This window comes from Hemiscyllium ocellatum, chromosome 20 (assembly GCF_020745735.1).
Source record: "Hemiscyllium ocellatum isolate sHemOce1 chromosome 20, sHemOce1.pat.X.cur, whole genome shotgun sequence".
In the NCBI taxonomy this organism is placed as follows: Eukaryota; Metazoa; Chordata; class Chondrichthyes; order Orectolobiformes; family Hemiscylliidae; genus Hemiscyllium; species Hemiscyllium ocellatum.
In genome coordinates, this window is record NC_083420.1 from 22,561,189 (window position 1) to 22,582,268 (window position 21,080).

A 21,080-nucleotide genomic window follows, 5' to 3' on the forward strand; every position below is an offset into this window, starting at 1 on the left:
GCGCGAGAGCGCGAGCGAGACAGAGAGCGCGAGAGCGCGAGCGAGACAGAGAGCGCGAGAGCGCGAGCGAGACAGAGCGCGAGAGCGCGAGCGAGACAGAGAGCGCGAGAGCGCGAGCGAGACAGAGAGCGCGAGAGCGCGAGCGAGACAGAGAGCGCGAGCGAGACAGAGAGAGAGAGCGCGAGAGAGAGAGAGAGAGCGCGAGAGAGAGAGAGAGAGCGCGAGAGAGAGAGAGAGCGCGAGCGAGAGAGAGAGCGCGAGAGAGAGAGAGAGCGCGAGAGAGAGAGAGCGCGAGCGAGAGAGAGAGCGCGAGAGAGAGAGAGCGCGAGCGAGAGAGAGAGCGCGAGCGAGAGAGAGAGCGCGAGCGAGAGAGAGAGCGCGAGCGAGAGAGAGCGCGAGACAGAGAGCGCGAGACAGAGAGCGCGAGACAGAGAGCGCGAGACAGAGAGCGCGAGAGCGAGAGCGCGAGAGCGAGAGCGCGAGAGCGAGAGCGCGAGAGCGAGAGCGCGAGAGAGAGAGCGCGAGACAGAGAGCGCGAGACAGAGAGCGCGAGACAGAGAGCGCGAGACAGAGAGCGCGAGACAGAGAGCGCGAGACAGAGAGCGCGAGAGCGAGAGCGCGAGACAGAGAGCGCGAGACAGAGAGCGCGAGACAGAGAGCGCGAGACAGAGAGCGCGAGACAGAGAGCGAGAGCGCGAGAGCGAGAGCGCGAGACAGAGAGCGCGAGACAGAGAGCGCGAGACAGAGAGCGCGAGAGCGAGAGCGCGAGACAGAGAGCGCGAGCGAGACAGAGAGCGCGAGCGAGACAGAGAGCGCGAGCGAGACAGAGAGCGAGCGCGAGCGAGACAGAGAGAGCGCGAGAGAGAGAGAGCGCGAGAGAGAGAGAGCGCGAGAGAGAGAGAGCGCGAGAGAGACAGAGAGCGCGAGAGAGACAGAGAGCGCGAGAGAGACAGAGAGCGCGAGAGAGACAGAGAGCGCGAGAGAGAGAGCGCGAGCGAGAGAGAGCGCGCGAGCGAGAGAGAGCGCGCGAGCGAGACAGAGAGCGCGAGCGAGACAGAGAGCGCGAGCGAGACAGAGAGAGAGAGAGCGCGCGAGAGAGAGAGCGCGAGAGAGAGAGCGCGAGAGAGAGAGCGCGAGAGAGAGAGCGCGAGAGAGAGAGCGCGAGAGAGAGAGCGCGAGAGAGAGCGCGAGAGAGAGAGAGAGAGAGCGCGAGCGAGAGAGAGAACACGAGCGAGAGAGAGAACGCGAGCGAGAGAGAGAGAGCACGAGCGAGAGAGAGAGCACGAGCGAGAGAGAGTGCACGAGCGAGAGAGAGTGCACGAGCGAGAGAGAGTGCACGAGCGAGAGAGAGCGCGAGAGAGAGAGAGCACGAGAGAGAGAGAGCACGAGAGAGAGAGAGCACGAGAGAGAGAGAGCACGAGAGAGAGAGAGCACGAGAGAGAGAGCGCGAGAGCGCGAGCGAGACAGAGCGCGAGCGAGACAGAGCGCGAGCGAGACAGAGCGCGAGCGAGACAGAGCGCGAGCGAGACAGAGCGCGAGCGAGACAGAGCGCGCGAGCGAGACAGAGCGCGCGAGCGAGACAGAGAGCGCGAGCGAGACAGAGAGCGCGAGCGAGACAGAGAGCGAGACAGAGAGCGCGAGCGAGACAGAGAGCGCGAGCGAGACAGAGAGCGCGAGCGAGACAGAGAGAGAGAGCGCGCGAGAGAGAGAGCGCGAGAGAGAGAGAGCACGAGCGAGAGAGAGTGCACGAGCGAGAGAGAGTGCACGAGCGAGAGAGAGAGCACGAGAGAGAGAGCGCGAGAGCGCGAGCGAGAGACAGAGCGCGAGCGAGACATAGCGCGAGCGAGACAGAGCGCGAGCGAGACAGAGCGCGCGAGCGAGACAGAGCGCGCGAGCGAGACAGAGCGCGCGAGCGAGACAGAGCGCGAGCGAGACAGAGCGCGCGAGCGAGACAGAGCGCGCGAGCGAGACAGAGCGCGCGAGCGAGAGAGAGAGAGAGCGCGAGCGAGAGAGAGAGAGCGCGCGAGAGAGAGAGAGCGCGCGAGAGAGAGGGTGAGAGCGAGAGAGGGTGAGAGCGAGAGAGAGCGCGCGAGAGAGCGCGCGTGAGCAAGAGCGCGAGAGCGATGGTTGATGGGAAATATTCATCCTGGAGTTCAATTACTGTACTGCAACAATCTGTTGTCCACTGTTGTTTGTCATTTTTTTACAAATAACCAGTATGACGGTATAGAAGGATGGGTTAGGAAATTTGCGGATGTCACTAATGTTGGTAGAGTTGTGAATAGTGACAAAGGATGTTGTAGGTTAGAGAGAGACATAGATAAGCTGCAGAGCTGGGCTGAGAGGTGGCAGATGGAGTTTAATGTGGAAACGTCTGAGGTGATTCACTTTGGAAGGAGTAACCGGAATGCAGAGTACTGGACTAATGGTAAGATTCTTGGTAGTGTAGATGAGCAGAGAGATCTCTGTGTCCAAGTAGATAGATCCTTGAAAGTTGCCACCCAGGTTGATAGGGTTGTTAAGGCGGCATACGGTATGTTAACTTTTATTGTTAGAGGAATTGAGTTTTGGAACCATGGAGATCATGTTGCAGCTGTACTGAACTCTGGTGCAACCACATTTGGAGCATTGCGTACAGTTCTGGTCACATTATAGGAAGGATGTGGAAGCTTTGGATAGGGTTCAGAGGAGATTTTCTAGGATGTTGCCTGGTATGGAGGGAAAGTCCTATAAGGAAAGGCTGAGGGACTGGAGGCTGTTTTCGTGAGAGAGAAGGTTGAGAGGTTCCACAGGTTGGCACAACATCAAGGGCTGAAGGGCGGTGCTTAATGTTCTATGTTCTATAATTACAGGGCAGAATGAAGTCACTTAGCCCATTGTGCTTATGCCAGCTCTTTAAAAGAGCGATCCAATTAATACCACAGCTGCTGCTAATCTTGCAAACATTTTACTTTAAATTGATTTATCCAAGTGTTCTAGGTTCTATTTAGAATTTTAAAACCAAAACAATACATTTAACGCTATGAAATTTCACTAAGAACAATAACTGAACACCAATCTATTCTACATTCAGAACTGATAAGGCTTGAAGACTGCACTGTGTTCAAGAACATGGAGTGGACAGTGCCTGTTGAGCTTGCATTCACTTTCATTTTTTGTTAGTTTCTGACTAAACTGGAATCAGTTTGATTTTCCCCTAAAAACAGTTTTTCAAAATTACCTTTTTAAAAGGAAGTTACCCAAAAAGTACAGATCTAAAAATTAAAATCTCAAATAGTTCTGTGTTCTAGATCAGCTTTTTGTCCACAGAATACTTTTAATGATTTGAATTCTGAACGCTTCAACTTTCAGACCTGGAAGCCACAATTAAAATTTGACTTAATCTCTTCTCTGCTGAAAATTTTTTTTCAATGTTGGTTCTTTCCTCAAGCATGAAGATCCAAAGGAGGTAGCAAAGTTGACATCTCCCACTTTTTGTTTCCTTTATGTAACAATTACATTCAAAGGCTAATTGCTCAAAAATTGATCACTTCATTTGGGCACCTAATAACACCATCTATTTTTTCCAGGTTAGATATATCATAATAGGATCAGGATACTATAGCACATTATGATGTTACATCACTGGACTAGTAATTTAAAGACCTGGAATATGATCCATAAACACAAGTTCAAATCCTACCATCAAAACTGAGGAAATACATTGTTAATAAAATGCAGGTGTTCATAGTACAAGATGTGCATGAATCTATATTTTTTTTTAAAAAGTGACAATCTGGTCCCAAAAACCATTTAAAGGAGATCTATCATCTGCACAGTGTAGACAATTACATGACACCAGACCCACAGCAATGTGACCAGCTTTTACCTGCCCTCTGAAACAGCCCACTAAATGACTCAATTAGAATTGAAGGAAGCTTTTCATATAGAATTAAGGAATTGCCGTGCCCACAATTCATAAAAAGAAAATATACACCTAAATTCCATGGACCACCCTCTGCTCCAGCAGTGATAATTTTTCCACTGACTAATTAATTTTTAATGACGTTATCTGTTTTATCACATCAACACAAGTTTACTAAGAAACTGAGAACTAGATTGACAGTGCCTCTATTAATGCTACATAAGAGCCTTACACTCAGACATTTTTTAATCTTTCATGGCATGCAGGAACCACTGACGAGACCGGCCTTTATGCCCATCCCCAACGGTCCTCGAAAAGGTGGGACGACAGTATAAAGCACATTGTCCATTTGCAAGTTACCATATTCAAACATAATTACAAGAATATCATGTTCCTTTCAGAAGTTGGGACTCCCAAAATTACTTTAAATGGCTTAACCATGCTTGGTATTTAAAATGAAAATCAGTTATGAAATGTAGTTTCCATGGTTCCACAAAGAATTTGTGATTTTAAATAATTTAAAAATTAACCTAAAATAAAAGTTTCATGTACATTAGCGATCCCTACTATTTTTTTCCTTTACTACCAAATATCTGAATCACAGTTAACAATCTACTAAATACACTGCAGAATTAGACCTAGTCTCTTTTTGATTAAAAACACTTTGGGATCCTCATCTTTAGATTGTAAAGGCTGTGCTTACCTTACCAAACCAGCCATTTCCAATTTCCTGGATGTAGCTAAGATGATGACGAGCAAGAGATGCTGAGGATACTCCTGTTAAAAAACAAAATGAATGATCAAAGCATATTTTATAAAAAAGCTCCAACAGGAAAACATTGACCTTTGATTTCCAACAATGTTCTAAATCCCAGGTTTTCTATTTTGAACTAGCACTTTTAGACTTAAATGAAATATACCCAACAATAATTCTAATCGATGGGAGAAAGGGGAAGGAAAAAAAACATACAGAAGACATTGATATCAAAGTGCCAAGTACTTTATCATTGTAGTAATTGAAGCAATAAGCAAAAAGTTTGACTTCATGAAGCATAAATGTTTGATCAAATCATTACTAGTTTGGACATATTTATAAACAATACCAATGCAAAAACATTGTAAAGAATATGTGGACTGAGGAACTTGTTTAGGGGATAAAAGGGAAAGATATTTTAGTTACAAGAAATTGCCATTATGTCCTATTTACTTCAAATGAAGTTGTAAAGTGACAGTAAGATGTTTACACTGAAATTGTGCCTAAGATTAAGACATCAAGTCTTATGAAGTTCTGTAGTTAAAATGTGCATTTTATTTATTTTCACCATTAATTAGATGTTTCTGCCAACTATTTTAAATATATTTAGTAACACTTTGCAAATATTTTTGTTAATATTTAAACTGCCACTTTATACATTAATGATACTCTGTGCACGGTTATTGTCCCGAGATATAATTTAACAATCTGTGCACAATTTATAGGTAAACAAATTCAATAGAGTTTTGAATATTAAGAGTTAAGATTTTCAGACATGTTGATAACAATGAATGCCAATTAATTGCATTTTCATAATCCAAAGTAAAGAATAGATAAAAATAAGCCCCTCTCCAAAACAAACCAATGCGAATCAAATTTATTTCACTTTTTCAAAGGCTGACTTTTTTTCCTGAGATAAAGTTACACATTTAGCAATTACATATGAACAAACAGTAGGCCTTGCGGCACCTTGAGCCTGCTTTGGTAATCATTAAGATCATTGTTGATCTAATTGTAACCTCAAATCCACTTTCCTACCTCACCAATAACATTTCATCCCTTTTCTCTGTCTTAAAGATATTAAAGGACTCTATTTCCAATCTTTTCAGGGTGTTGCAAAGAGTCATGTAAAAGCAAAATTCTGCATTGGTCATGCAATGACCATCTCCAATAAGAAACAATTTAACATCCCTTGACATTCAATGGTGTTACCATCACTGAATCCCCCACTATCAATATCCTAGGAGTACCACTGACCAGAAGCTCAACTGGACTACAGTGACTACAAGGCTAGGAGGCTAGGAACCTGGCAGCGAGTAACTCACTTCCTGACTACCCAAAGCCTGTTGACCATTTACAGGACACAAGTCAGGAGTATGATGAAATACTCCCAACTGTGCGCAACACCGCTCAAGAAGCCTAACATGATCCAGGACAAAGCAGCCTGCTTGATTTGGTACCATATCCATAAACACCCCTCACTGAAATAAAGAATGTGGGTTGGAGAAGGGTCTGTCAGCATCCATGGACAGGGAAACACACTCTCCACAGATCCTGCTAGCAGCTCAGTTTTCCAGCACACACTGTTTTTATTCCAAAGACTCACAACCAGGGGCACTTTTATTCAAAGACATCCTTGCAGTAGGTGATACTCTTAAATTACTAGTATTTACAGAGATCATCCTGAGACTTTTCCAGGACTCTTGGTCATGTTCAGAGACTTCAATATCTGCTCTGACATACATTATGCATATTGCATGCTAACTTTCATCAGGAACATTACACAAAGTTTGATTCTGCCAGTGTAAGTCATCCACACATCATCAGGAGTTTCTTAACAGAAATCAAGAAATGGGAACCCTGGAAAATACTGTCTGCCCTAATGGTGGGAGAGGCCATAGGAATTCTGATATCACCCCAGCTGAAATCAACAAGTTCAATACAGACTACAAGACTGAACATGGGATCTTCCTGTTTGTATGACTCAGCCACTCACCAAGTTAAATTTACTGGCGTAAACTAGAACCCAAGAGAAAAGGTTACAGCAGTAATTTCAACTGATTTTATACAATGAGATATGACTAAAAACAAGAACTGACATTCTATGGGGTCACACATTGGTTAAATATCAGTAAATGTTGCTTGACCAATCAATGCTAAAATATTTTAAAACTGTCAAATTCAGACCAACTCATACCTTGTGTTTTAGATGACTGAAATTGTGTTGGAGTAGAAAGTATAATATTTGGAACTGTAAGTGTGTAAACTTCAGCGGGTGCTGGAGGCGAAGGGGTGTCTTCTGCTGGTGGTATGAAATCATTTTCTTCATCAGGATTATCATCTTCAAATTCCTGAAATTAAAAAAGTGAGCAACATGCTAACATTAAAAAAAGTTATTGGTGCATTCATTAATTGCACAGCTTTAAGCAAAACTGCAATGTTATAAACAGTGCTATAATGCACCACATCTTACTCTCAGTGTGACGAAAATACTTCAGTAATTTAGACTCTGCAGTGACCATTTTCTTTTAAAACCCTAGAATCAAACAATATACAGATTGCATATATTCCTACACCTAAAGCCAAGCAAAATTTCTTCTTTAAGGAGGTATCACTCTACATAAATTGTACTCAAGTCTCTGATGTAAGAAAGAGTCCACCAGATGGAATATAAATCAATAGTTACAGTCCCTCAATCCCCAAAAAGGTAGTAAACTGAAATTTGTCAGAGATAATTTCAGGCAATGTCTTCTTCCCATTGCCTGAAACCATAGGATGGAAAAATAATCTGAATCAAGTGAGTTGCAATCTCATTTGAGAAGTAATCTTCCTAAAATAGCCAGCTGTAATCGATGTGGGACAATGCAGTACAAATTCCACTTAAAGTGATACATTGCCGACACAAAGTAAGCAGCTTCGAGATTACAGTTAATAAATTACGTGGCAGCAAAACAGAAAAAATGTCAAATCAGAGCAACCAAGGTGCATCCTACGTGCTCACCTTGAAATTTATTCCCTGCTCTTTACAGCAGGATGCACAGTTCATAAGCAGGATGATGAGGACAGCTAGACTGCAACCAGACACTATAAGCAGTGACAAGGAGACTTCAACAGCTGCTTCCCCTGGGGGAAAAAAAGATTGCAATCAATTTCCAACATTCATTTTAAAATGCATTTCAAGAAAAAAAATAAAACTACAGCGCACAAGTTCAATTGAATAACATAGTATTGCTAAATTTAGAATAGTTGAGATAAAAGTTAATCATTAAGTAAATATTTTTTTAAAAAACCGATTACCCATTAGAATGTAAAATTATATACACCAGATTAAAAGTTAAATCCATCACACCTAAATAAGTTGGCCCCAAGCACAACCTAGACATTCTGAGGCTAAGAACAAATTATGGCAATGCACAAGATTGAAGCCATGCAGATGACTTTTATCTGATATGAACACACAATCCAAATTGACGAAAGAATGAATTTGTAAGTGTACAACATAGCTCATTAGCAAATCACCCAAAGAATTTTACAACCAATTATTTACTTTTGAAACCAGAAGAGTAGGCGCAGTACCAAATTGGGGCACAAGATCCCACATAAATGAATAAATAGCTAAATGTTCTGTTTCTTGAAGGAGACCTGTTGGTCAGTATGTTAAGAGCATGCCCTGCTCTTCTGTGGCTAACTCAATGGGATCAGTTTTTTTGAAGTAGGTCACATTTGATCCCAGAACAGATCTCTGGCAAAACAGCACAAAATTATTTGCATATGTAGTGAAGTCAAGGGCTGAACTCAAGAGGCCACAGTACTACTGGCTGAGCTAAGCTGACACTTACAATTAACATAACCAGACCGTATTTATCTTCAGTATCTTTAACTTTCCAGTATATTGAGCCTTTTAACAAAACATAACCATACAAAGTTATATACAATGGATAACACAACAGTATTTGAGAAAAAATATACACCTCGATTCATTTATGCTATCCACAGGAAAAATCTGGTGTTGAGTCTTGACCTTCATTTTCAGGACAATGTCATGTTGCATTTGGAGCTGATGTACATGGTCATCGCCTTTGTCTCTTTCAATGTGGCATGTTTGAGTGCTGACCTGAAAGGGACCTATTGCTACTTGCCTTTAATAAATAATACTCTTTAAAATATCAAAACTGTAAGATCTGGTAATATGTAAACAATTGCATTGTCCTTGGAATTCCAATGGGAATTTCCTAACAGATGCAGGGAAGAAAAAATACAGCTAGTGAAAACAGTTACTGTTTCACATAGAACAGTCGGTGTTCAAAAGCCAGTTGTCATATAACTTCCTATAGATCCAAGTAGATAGCCTTTGATAAAATATTTGCAGGTCATGCAACAGGGCTTGTTCCGATAATAGATTTCCTTCTATTTTCTGACAATGACAAAATATTATAACATTGTTCGGTTTGCATTTTTCAGTTTGCAGGACTGGAACACTGGCCTGAAATCTTGGAGTCATATGTAAAAATAACACCAGTATCAGAAGCTCTTCTAATAGTCTGCATGCCACAATCCTGGTTTGGGAGTATTAAACTCTTTGTCTGTTAGACATTTCTATCACGTGTTTGCTGATCTAACAATACTCTGAACTTTACTAAATTTAATGAAGGAGCTCCACATAAATAACCAAGTATATGTGGGATATTATCTAGTATGTTCGAACGTAGAAGTTTTAGATTTACTACGTTCAAACTGCAAACACCATTTTCATGGTTTATCAAAAGGACAGATCTCTCAAATACTATTGAAATTAGAAAAAAATCTGGATGCTCCTTATAAGGAACAGCATGTTCCTTATAAGAAACATCAAGAACCTGCTCATTCTGAAAGGAACATCATTTTATTAAAAGCTCCAAGTATACTTTTAAAAACTATAATGGGTAAAACTTTGTAATTGGATTTTACAGCTAATGTACTAATTTGTCAGACAGCAAATTTCCATCCAGTTCCAAAGAGCAGTTAGGGGCTCTAAATAAATAGTGTATTTACAAAGTTAAAATATGTAAAGGGCAATAAGTGTACAAGTTAAAGCTTATAGACAGAGTAGTGAACAAATCTTTCCACACTGCTGCAAGCCCAGAGGTACATCTGCTATGACATTCAGAGCCATAAACATAGGAGCAAGAAACATGAGTAGGCCACTCGTCGTTTTAAGTCTGTTCTGCCATTCAACAAGATCATGGTTGATCTGATTTTAACCTCAACTCTATAGTCCTGCATATCCCAATAATTGTTCTTTCCTTTGGTAATCAAAAATCTATCTATATCTGCCTTTAAAAATATTCAAAGATTCTGCATCCACTGACTTTTGAGGAAGGAAATTCCAAAGACGCTCAACCCTCAAAATAGGTTTCCTCATCTTAGTTTTAAAAATAGGGAGTTGCCCATTTAAGACTATGATCTTAATTCAAGGTTCTTCCTCAAGAGGAAACATCCTTTCAACATTAACCTGGTCAAGTCCCTTCAGGATATTATTTGTTTCAAATAAGTCATCTGATTCCTCTAAACTCCAAAGGAGTCAATCGTAGCCTTTCTTCATAAAGCAATCCTCTCATTCCAGTTATTAGTCTTATAAACCTGTAAACTGATTTGAAGCATTAGCATCCTTCTGAAAGTACAGTGACTAGTACTAAATGCAGTACACAAGATTCTGTCTCACCAATGCCCTGTAAAACTGAAGTGTAACCTCCTTTTGCATTCAATTTCCCTCACAATAAAAACAAACATTCTACTAGCTTTTGTGATTAATTGCTGTATCTGCATACTACCCTTCTGTCATTCATACACTAGTACACAACTTCTCTGCATCCTCTCAATTTAAATAATAAGCTTCTTTTTCATACATTATATTAAAATGGAGAAAGCAGCCACTCTTCAGGTCCACACCTCCCACCAGCCCACACCTGGCACTTTTCCCTGCCACCACAGGAAGTGCAAAACCTGAGAACACACCACTCCCCTCTCACCTCCATCCACGGCCCCAAGAGACCCTTCCACATCGGTCAGAAATTTACCTGTACCTCTAACGACGTCATCTACTGCATCCGTTGCACCCGGTGTGGTCTCCTCTACATGCAGATCATTTCAGATAACATCTCTGGGACACCCACACTCACCAACCCACTGCTCCAAGGCTGAACACTTCAACTCTACCCCCCATCCCACTCTGTCAAAGACATGCAGGTCCTGGGCTACCTCCACTGCCAAACCGTTACCACCAGGCGCCTGGAGGAAGAACGCCTCATATTCCACCTTGGAAGCCTGCAACCACATGAGATAAGTGTGGATTTCAACATCTTCCTCATTTCCCCTCCCTCCCCACATTATCCCAGTCCCAAGCCTCCAACTCTACATCATCTCCTGACTTATCCATCATCCACCCCCCCCAACCTATCGTCTTCTCCATCACCTTCCTCCACCTATCGCTTTTTCAGCTACCTTCCCCCCAACCCCATCCCCGTCCCATTTATCTCTCAGCCTCCAGCCCACAAGCTTCATTCCTGATAAATGGCTTATATCCAAAACATTGATTCTCCTGCTCCTCGGATGCTGCCTCACCTGCTATGCTTTCCCAGCAGCACGCACTCTCAATTATAACAAAATGAATAATTTCACAATTCCACACAGTGTACTCCATTTGCCAGATCTTTACCGAACTAGATCCCTGTGTGGGCCCTTTAGGTCCCCTTCATAATTTACTTTTCTATCTTTGTGTCATCAGCAAACTTAGCTACTTCTCTTCACTGAAATCATTTATATAAATTGCAAATATGAGACTCCCACATCAACTTCTGTAGCACACTATTTCTGACATCTGCAGCCTTAAAGAGGGCCATTTATTTCTATTCACTGCTTCTTGTTGGCAGGCAATTTTCTATCCATACCAATACATTACCTCTTACAATCTAATGCATTTTGTAAAATTAAATCCAATGCATCAACTACCTCACTAAATACACCTGTTAAGGCCCTAGGCTAAAATCCATCAGGATCTACAGAACTTGTTAACTCAAAGTTCCAATTTACTCAGGACTACTTCTGATAATTACAATTTTCTATAGTTCCTCCCTCTCTTTTCAATTCCTGATTTACAAATACATCGGAGATGCTACTGATTTCCTTTCCATGAAGACCAATGTAAAAAAAACCATTCACTTCATCTGCCATCTCTTTATCCTCCATTATCAATTCCCTTGGCTCATTTTCTATAGAGGCAACACAAGATATGGCAAAAAAAGGGAGTTAATAAATTAAGAAAATTTTCCTGTTTTCCTATTTTTGACTAACTTTCTCTCCTACCATAATTTTTCTCTCCTTATTAATTCTTAAGAAAAAAAAACACAATTACTAAGAGTCATAGAAATGTACAGCACGGAAACAGACCCTTCAGTCCAACTTGTCCATGCTGACAAGATATCCCAACCCAATCTAGTCCTACCTGCCAACACCCAGCCCATATCCCTCCAAATCCTTCCTATTCATATACCCATCCAAATGTCTTTTAAATGTAGCAAACTTACTCGCCTCCACCACTTCCTCTTGCAGCTCATTCCATACATGTACCACCTTCTGTGTGAAAACACTGCCCCTCAGGTCTTTTTTATGTCTTTCCCCTCTCACCCTAAACCTATGCCCTCTAGTTCTGGACTCCCCAACCCCAAGGAAAAGACCTTGTCTATTTATCGTATCCATGACCTTCATGATTTTATAAACCTCTGAGATCACCCCTCAGCCTCCAGCAACAACAGCCCTAGCCTGCTCAGCCTCTCCCTATAGCTCAAATCCTCCAACCCTGGCAACATCCTTGTAAATCTTTCCTGAACCCTTTCAAGTTTCACAACATCTTTCCAACAGGAAGGAGACTGTAATATTCCTACAGTGGCCTATATTCTGTCCAATCTGATCTGACACTTATCTTTGGACAATTAGATGTCTTTTCTTTGAATTTGATACAACCTTTGATTTTTTTTTTAAGTTAACCACTGATGGTGGATCCATGGCTTAGAATTTTTCATATTTGTTGAATTTATCTATTCTGAGTTTTCTGGAAAATCCCCTTAAACGTTTGCCATTGCATTTCTATTGATCTGTCCTTTAACCAAAATCGCCAGTTCATTTGCGCAAGTTCAGCTTTCATGCCCTCATAATTGCCTTTGTTTGAATGAAAAATTGTGATCTTGAACCCACACTTCTCTCCTTTAAACTGCATGTAAAATTCAATCATATTATGGTCAATGCTGCCAAGGACATGTTCACTATGAGGTTAGTAATTAATCCCATCTCAGTGGGCGAGACCAGGTCTAGTATAGCCTGGTCCCTGGTTGGTGCTGTAATATGCCTGTCTAAGAAACTGTCCCAAAACATCCAACAAATTCCTCATGTTGACTTTTTTTTTTCCTTTATCTGAATAACCAAACCATTCCAACCAAATATTACTAATGGGATAATTTCTAGACAAAAATATTCCCAGTCCCTAAAGACACCTACTTTATGTTATTATAAAAGATTACAAAAAGGGCCTTTGCCTGAAAACCTCCTCCCACATCTGATATTGTCAGTTCCTGGGTGACTGGCTTGTGAAGGCAAAAATAGGGGACATTTCACCGTGGTGGTGGGTTTTCCCTTTCAACGCTATATTGGACCGCTCCTTCTGAAAAATGTCCAGGCTGCTTCTCCCCTATAAAACCATTCCCACAGACTCTGGTTTAAAACCCCGGTTCAGAATATCCAGTGACAGGCCTGATCACAGTAGCCGACAGTCTGGTTAGCCCCTCCACCTCCAGACATCTAGGGGATACTGCCTACCTAGATCCTCAGACCTCCAAGACACCCTAAAGTCAGATAACTCTCAGAGGAGACAGCTGGACAGCAGTGCCACTTGTTCCATTGCAAATGTGTCAGCTGCTGTCTGTGTATGCAGAATAGAAAAAAATCATTAATAATTCTTGGAAGTCCAGGTCTGAAATGCAGAACAAATTACTGAACCTGCCCAGAAAATGAATGACAACTATTCATTCTGCTCAGCTTGCACATAAAGAATGGTGGACAAGAAAACTACCTGTACCTTGAAAGTTACAATCAATGCATTCAGTAGAGGGATGGACAAGATTAAGGAAAGGTAAAGTAGTACCCCAATGAAGATTCATTATATATGGTTAGCAAAACTCAATTGATATCAGTCCAGACTCATTAACCAAACACACCCATTGAGGGGACATTGTTCAAAATGGTCTGTTAACTTCTCGACTAAATAATAGTTAATATCATTCATTCCTGCTTGCAAACCAGTCAACTAATGTACAGCTCCACACTGACTGCAATGGAATGCACACCTGGGATGTTACAGGTTCTTAGATATACTGCATTGACTGATGTTTGACAACTCAACCAGGGGCAATTGTAAACATAGCACTCTAACCTCTCTTTGCACATTTGAGCCAAGAAAAACAAAAATAAAGAGCTTCCCACTTAAACTGTCAAGGTATCTCATTTGCAAATTCATCATGTCACTGCAATAAAACAAAAATTCAAATTATCACTTGCTGAGGCCATTTTTTTTAAAAAATGTGGTATAAAGATAAAACTAATTTTAAACTACACAATCATCATTCAAGCACACAAAACCAATTGAAATAGAGCAGCTTAATTTTAATTACTGTTCTTCTGCATTTTGGAAAAGCAAATCAGGGCAGGACTCATACACTTAATGGTAAGGTCCTGGGCAGTGTTGCTGAATAAAGAGACCTTGGAGTAAAGGTTCACAGCTCCTTGAAAGTGGAGTCGCGGGTAGACAGGACAGTGAAGGAGGTATGATTTGATATGCTTTCCTTTATTGGTCAGAGTATTGGAGTACAGGAGTTGGGGGATCATGTTGCAGCTGTACAGGACATTGGTTAGGCCACTACTGGAATATTGCATGCAATTCTGGTCTCCGTCCGATCAGAAAGATGTTGTGAAACTTGAAAGGATTCAGAAAAGATTTACAAGGATGTTGCCAGGGTCGGAGGGTTTGAACTATAGGGCGAGGCCGGACAGACTGGGGCTGTTTTCCCTGGAGCATCGGAGGCCGAGGGGTGACCTTATAGAGGTTTATAAAATCATGAAGAGCATGGATAGGATAAATAGACAAGGTCTTTTCCCTGGGGTCAGGGAGTCCAGTACTAGAGGGCATAGGTGGGAGGGGAAAGATATAAAGACCTAAGGGGCAACCTTTGTCACACAGAAGGTGGTGTGTGTATGGAATGAGCTGCCAGAGGAAGTGGGGGAGGCTGGTACCACGACAGCATTTAAAAGCCATCTGCATAGGTCTAGGAATAGGAAGGGTTTGGAGGGATATACACCAAGTGCTTGCAAATGGGACTAGATTAGCTTCGGATATCTGGTCGGCATGGACGCTTTGGACTGAAGAGTCTGTTTCTGTGCTGTCCATCTCTAGGACTATTTGTGACAATATGCTGGTAAAAATGAATGTCCACTTTTCTGGACATGACAGTGGACCTAGAAACTGAAGTCAGAATTTACTTAGATGCCACAAATCAGTTGCACTGGGTACCTGAGTTACTACAAATTATTAGGTATCCCTGAAGAGATACTGTGTGCTTGGGCAATACAAAATGTATCATAGTCATAGAGATGCACAGCATAGTAACAGACCCTTCGGTCCAACCTGTCCATGCCGACCAGATATCCCAACCCAATCTAGTTCCACCTGCCAGCACGTGGCCCATATCCCTCCAAACCCTTCCTATTCATATACCCATCCAAATGCTTCTTAAATGTTGCAATTGTACCAGTCTCCAACATCCACAATGCTCACTCCTTCCACCATCAATACTCAGTAGTCTATACTATCTACAAGATGCAGTGCAGAAAATCACCATGGATCCTTATTCAGCCCCTTCCACACCAACACCACTACCTTCTTGAAGTACATGGGCAGCAGATAAATGGGAACCACCTGCAAAGTACCAACATCTCACCATCCTGATTTGGAAATATATTACTGCTCCTTCAGTGTCATGGTCAAAATCCTGGAAGTCCCTTCCGAGTGGCATTGTGGGTATACCAACACCAAATGGATTGTAGTTCACCACCACCTTATCAAGAGCAACAAGGAATGGGCAATAAATGATTGTCCAACCAGCGACATCCAATGGAATTGAACTGAATTTATTGTCACATATACCGAGGCACAGTGAAAAGTTGTGTCTTGGGAGCAATACAGGCAGATCACAGTTAAGTAGCATAGACAGTAAATAATAGGTAAACAGCGGTAAAAACAAAACACAAGTACAGGCGAATGTTAAGAGTTTGAGTGTACATTCAGTATTCTAAAGACAGGAGAGTAGAAACTGTTACAAAACTGCTGGGGTGTGTGTTCAGGCTTCTGTACCTTCTCCCCGATGGTAAAGGTTGTAGAAAAACATTGCCATGGTGGGATGGATTTTTGAGAATGCTGGCGGCCTTTCCTTGACAACGGGCCTGGTTGATGGATTCTATAGATGAGAGGTTGGCCCTTATGATTGTCCGGGCCAAGTTCACCACTCTCTGTAACGGTCTCAGATCTTCAATGATACAGTTGCCATACCAGGTAGTGATACATCCAGACAGAATGCTCGCAATGGTGCGCCTTTTTTTTTAAAAAATCAACACGGGTAATCCCTGTCATGCCAAATTTCCTCAGCTGCCGGAGGAAAAAGAGACAGTGTTGAGCCTTTTTAACCAGTGCGACCACATGAAAATTCCAAGAAAGTTTGCTGTAGATGACCATTCCCAGGAGCATGACACTCTCCACTCATTCCACCTCTGTGCTATTAATGTGTGGGGGGCATGAATAACATCCGCTGAAAGTCAATAATGAGTTCCTTGGTTTTGCTGGCATTAAAAGCTAGATTGTTCTCAGTGCAACCATTTTTCAGGTTTTCCACCTGAAAAATGTAGTCCATTTCCAAGCCATCTGAGATTCGACCAATTATGGTGGTATCATCAGCGAACTTATAAATGGCATTAGTCTTGTATTTGGAGATGAGTCATCAGCAATCCATGTCCCACGAGTACATTTTAAAAAGATGTCCTAGTCTATACAACACTTGGCAAAAAAGAAACAGGTTGCTATTTTCAGAATTTGTTTACTATAAAAGTTCACTATTGGGACAGCTAATTGAACACCAGTTTTACTCTTATACATCATTTTTAAAACAAAAAGAAAAGTCCAATTAATATCCATGTTGATCTATCTCACACATCTTTTTTGCACCATGGATTTAAATCAACTTAACTGATGCTAGATTAGATTAGATTAGATCAGATCACTTACAGTGCAGAAACAGGCACTTCAGCCCAACAAGTCCACACCGACCCGCTGAAGCGGAACCCACCCAGACCTATTTCCCTAAGTGGGCCGCACGGTGGCACAGTGGTTAGCACTGCTGCCTCACAGTGCCTGAGACCCACGTTCAATTCCCAACTCAGGCGACTGACTGTGTGGAGTTTGCACGTTCTCCCAGTGTCTGCGTGGGCTTCCTCCGGGTGCTCCGGTTTCCTCCCACAGTCCAAAAATGTGCGGGTCAGGTGAATTGGCCATGCTAAATTGCCCGTAGTGTTAGGTAAGGGGTAAATGTAGGGGTATAGGTGGGTTGCGCTTCGGCAGGTCGGTGTGGACTTGTTGGGCCGAAGGGCCTGTTTCCACACTGTAGGTGATCTAATCTAATTTACCCCTTCACTTAACACTACGGGCAATTTAGCATAGCCAATTCACCTAACCTGCACATTTTAGGGCTGTGGGAGGAAACAGGAGCACCCGGTGGAAACAAGGGGAGAATGTGCAAACTCCACACAGTCAGTCGCCTGAGGCGGGAATTGAACCCGGGTCTCTTGCGCTGTGAGGCAGCAATGCTAACCACTGTGCCACCGTGCCACCCACTTATCGAAACATTTCAAAAAAAACTTCCAATGACTGTTTATATCATGTGTAATGATCTCAGTTGAAGGTCTAAATGAATAACAAAGCTCTATTGCGAACATGGGTTTTGAGAGAGAGGGAGAGGGGGAGGGGGAGGGGGAGGGAGAACCTAGGCAAAGTAAGCAGAGCAGTTGTTTCCACTGGCCCAAGGGTTGACAACAGGAGGACACCAAACAAAGGTGTTTGACAAAAGAACGACTAGTAATATACAGAAAAATCTTTCTTACAAAGCATATGATTAGAATCTCAAATGTACTGAAGTGTGGTTGAGGTGAACTCAATTGAGGCCTTCAAAAATAAAAAGATACCCACAAAAAGAAAAGATTTGCACAGATATGAATAATAAGAATAGAATGGAGAGTAAGAGTGGTTGAAGTGCTTTTACAGAAAACCAGCATAGACATGCTGGAAAATGGGCTTCCTCTGAAGGGCCTGTTTCCACACCGTGGGGAATGTAATCATCTAATCTAATCTAATCTAATCTTCTGTACTGTAAGCATTCTAATATGCATTTTATGCTTGAATAGTACAAATTATCTGAGGCAGGATGATCTGTTGTAAAAGTAATACAAAAGAACTTTGCTTTAGAAACAGAGTCAAAATAAACTACAGAACAAGAGAAAGGCTGAACTGCTCAGTCCTTGAAGTGGCTTTCAACTCCTCCTTCAGCCTCCTGCAAAAAGATAGCCAAAATGGATGGCTATCACGTTATCTTATTCATTCAGTGGATGGAAGCTTCGCTGGCTAAACCAGAGCTTACTACCCATTTCTAACTGTCACCGAGAAGGAGGTGAGTCATCTTAAGTTAGATCACATGGTATCTAGGGCGTGCTTGCCAACCCGATACAAAATTGACCTGATGTCAAGAAACAGAAGGCGGTGGTGAAGTGTTCTTTTCAGTCTGGAGGCCTGTGACTAGCAGTATTCTACAGGGATCATTGTTCAGTTCACAACGATTTGGACAAGAATATAGGAATCATGGTTAGTAAGTTTGTGGATGTCACCAAACTTGGTGGTATAGCAAACAGTGAAGTTGGTTATCTTACAACGGGATCTTGATCCAATAGACCAATGGGCCAAGGAGTGACAGGTGAAATTTAAATTTAGATAAGTGAAGTGGTGCATTTTACTAAGATGAATAAGGGCAAGACTTACATAGTTAATGATAGGGCCATAGGGAGTGTTGTCGAAAGGAGAGATAGAAGAATTCAAGTACATAATTCCTTGAAAGTGGCATCACAGCAGACAGTTTGGTGAAGGGAGGGTTGGAACCCTTGCTTTCATTGTCAGAGCAAGGAGTGAATGAGTTGGGATGTCATGTGGCTGCACAGAATATTGGTGAGACCACATTTGGCATTCTCTGTAAAGTTCTGCTTGCCCTGACACAGAAAGGATATTATTAAAGTGGTGAGGATGCAGAAAAGATTTACAAGAATTTACTGGGACTGGACAGTTTAATTTGAAAGGGGAGGCTGGATAGGCTGGGACACTTTTCACCAGAGTATAGGAAGTTGAGGGGTGACATTAGAGGTTTATAAAATCACGAGGGCATAGATAAGGTGATGAGGTAGGGGAGTTCAAAATTAGAGGGTATAGGTTTAAGGCGAGAGGAAAGAGATTTAAAAGGAGCCTGAGAAGCAATTTTTCACAGAGGGTAGGTTCACGTATGGAATGAACTGCTCAAGAAAATGGTAGATGCAGATACAGTTACAACATTTAAAAGACATTTGGACAGGTACATGAATAGGAACAGTTTAGAGGGATATGGGTTTAACGCAAGCAAATGGGACTAGTCTAATTTGGGAATCCTGGTCAGCATAGATGTGTTGAGCCAAAGAGTCTGTTTCTGTGCTGTACAGTGTTATGACACTACACTTGTGGTTACTGAAAACTTTCAGGGCAGAGTTAGATTTCTGAGTTAAAAGACAGTCAACAGCTATTAGGTAATAAAAAAACTAGAATTAAGGCTACGATCAGGTCAACATAATCTTATTCAATGACAGAACAGGCTGAGGGTTTGGTTAGCCTACCCCTACTCTCATTTTTTAAAAATCTTATTTAGGCATGGTGCAGGTGAAATGCCTGTCTGTAACTTCAATGGACAACAGTGCCTTGGGGCTAATGTGGAAAAAAACAACAGAGGTGGAACAAGTGGAAAGAGTGCCAAGCTTCTGAGAGGGGTCATCCACAACAAGCTTTCTTGGATTCTTTATGTGGACGCACTGGTTACAAAGGCCCAACAACGTCTCTTCTTCCTCAGGCAGCTGAGGAAATTTGGCATGACAGCGAATACCCTTGCCAACTTTTGTAGGTGCGCCATCAAGAGCATTCCATCTGGACGTATTACTTCCTGGTATGGCAACTGTACCATTCAAGATCGGAGACAGTTACAGAGAGTGGTGAACTCAGCCTGGACAATCACAAAGGCCAATCTCCGAACTACAGAATCCATCTACCAGGCCCGCTGTCAAGGAAAAGCAGCCAGCATTCTCAAAGATTCATTCCACCATGTTTTTCTACAACCTCTACCATCGAGAAGGTATAGAAGCTTGAACACACGCACCAGCCGGTTTAGAAATAGATTCTACCCTACTGTTTTTAGAATACCGAATGGACTCTCAAACTCTTAACATTCACCTGTACCTGTGTTTTTGTTTTTACTGCTGTTTACCTATTATTTACTGTCTCTGTTACTTAATTATGCAATCTGCCTGTATTGCTCGCAAGACGAAGCTTTTCACTGTGCTTCAGTACATGTGACAAATTCAATTAAGTAATTCATTCAAATAGTAGTGCCCCTACTTCTGAGCCAGGAGTCCCAGGTTGAAGTTCCACCTGCTTCAGGAGGTACATCTTAATATCTCTAAACATATTGGACTTCAGGAGTTCACATTCATGATTCTTTGATGCGAAGCACTGAAGAATAGAGGAATACTACTACTGCATAACATTCCAAATGGATTTGAGATAGACTGCAAGATGAAAGTAAAATTGTCATTAATTTTGTCTTCCCTATCATCGAGGAAAAAAAATACACCAATCTACATATCATAACCATAATTCCAGAAAGGTCATCTAGACTAATCAGTTCCCTTCACCAATATTGTTGCCTGTGTTCATTAGTTAATTATATCAAGTGATAAATTCTCATTTGCAAAGTTTACTGGATGCAATTTTGCAGAGGGCATTTTAAAGACAAGACTTGTCTCAAGATTAACATCTATTTTTGAGAAAAATAATGTCAACTATTGAACCTTGAGGAAGATTGATAACTCACTTTGTTCAGCACTAAAAGCAGCCTTTGGGAAATCAGAGCAAGTTGTAAAACATGACAAACTTGCCATAAAAGTCTTTGGTTCCCTGTTTCATTCAACCCAGTACCAGTTGAGATAGTCAAAGGGAACCATGGAAGGGTCACT

At 42.1% G+C, this 21,080-nt stretch overlaps 1 protein-coding gene across 1 annotated transcript in view; it reads right to left on the minus strand.

Annotated features, from left to right (window-relative positions):
- lmtk2 (lemur tyrosine kinase 2) overlaps positions 1-21,080 on the minus strand; it is a 164,917-nt gene that overhangs the window by 100,105 nt on the left and 43,732 nt on the right. Inside the window, exons 2-4 of the mRNA XM_060840569.1 lie at positions 7,660-7,781; positions 6,856-7,009; positions 4,608-4,681 (exon numbers count right to left, since the gene is read on the minus strand). Coding sequence (XP_060696552.1) covers positions 4,608-4,681; positions 6,856-7,009; positions 7,660-7,781 — 350 coding nt within the window. The remainder of the gene's footprint in view (positions 1-4,607; positions 4,682-6,855; positions 7,010-7,659; positions 7,782-21,080) is intronic.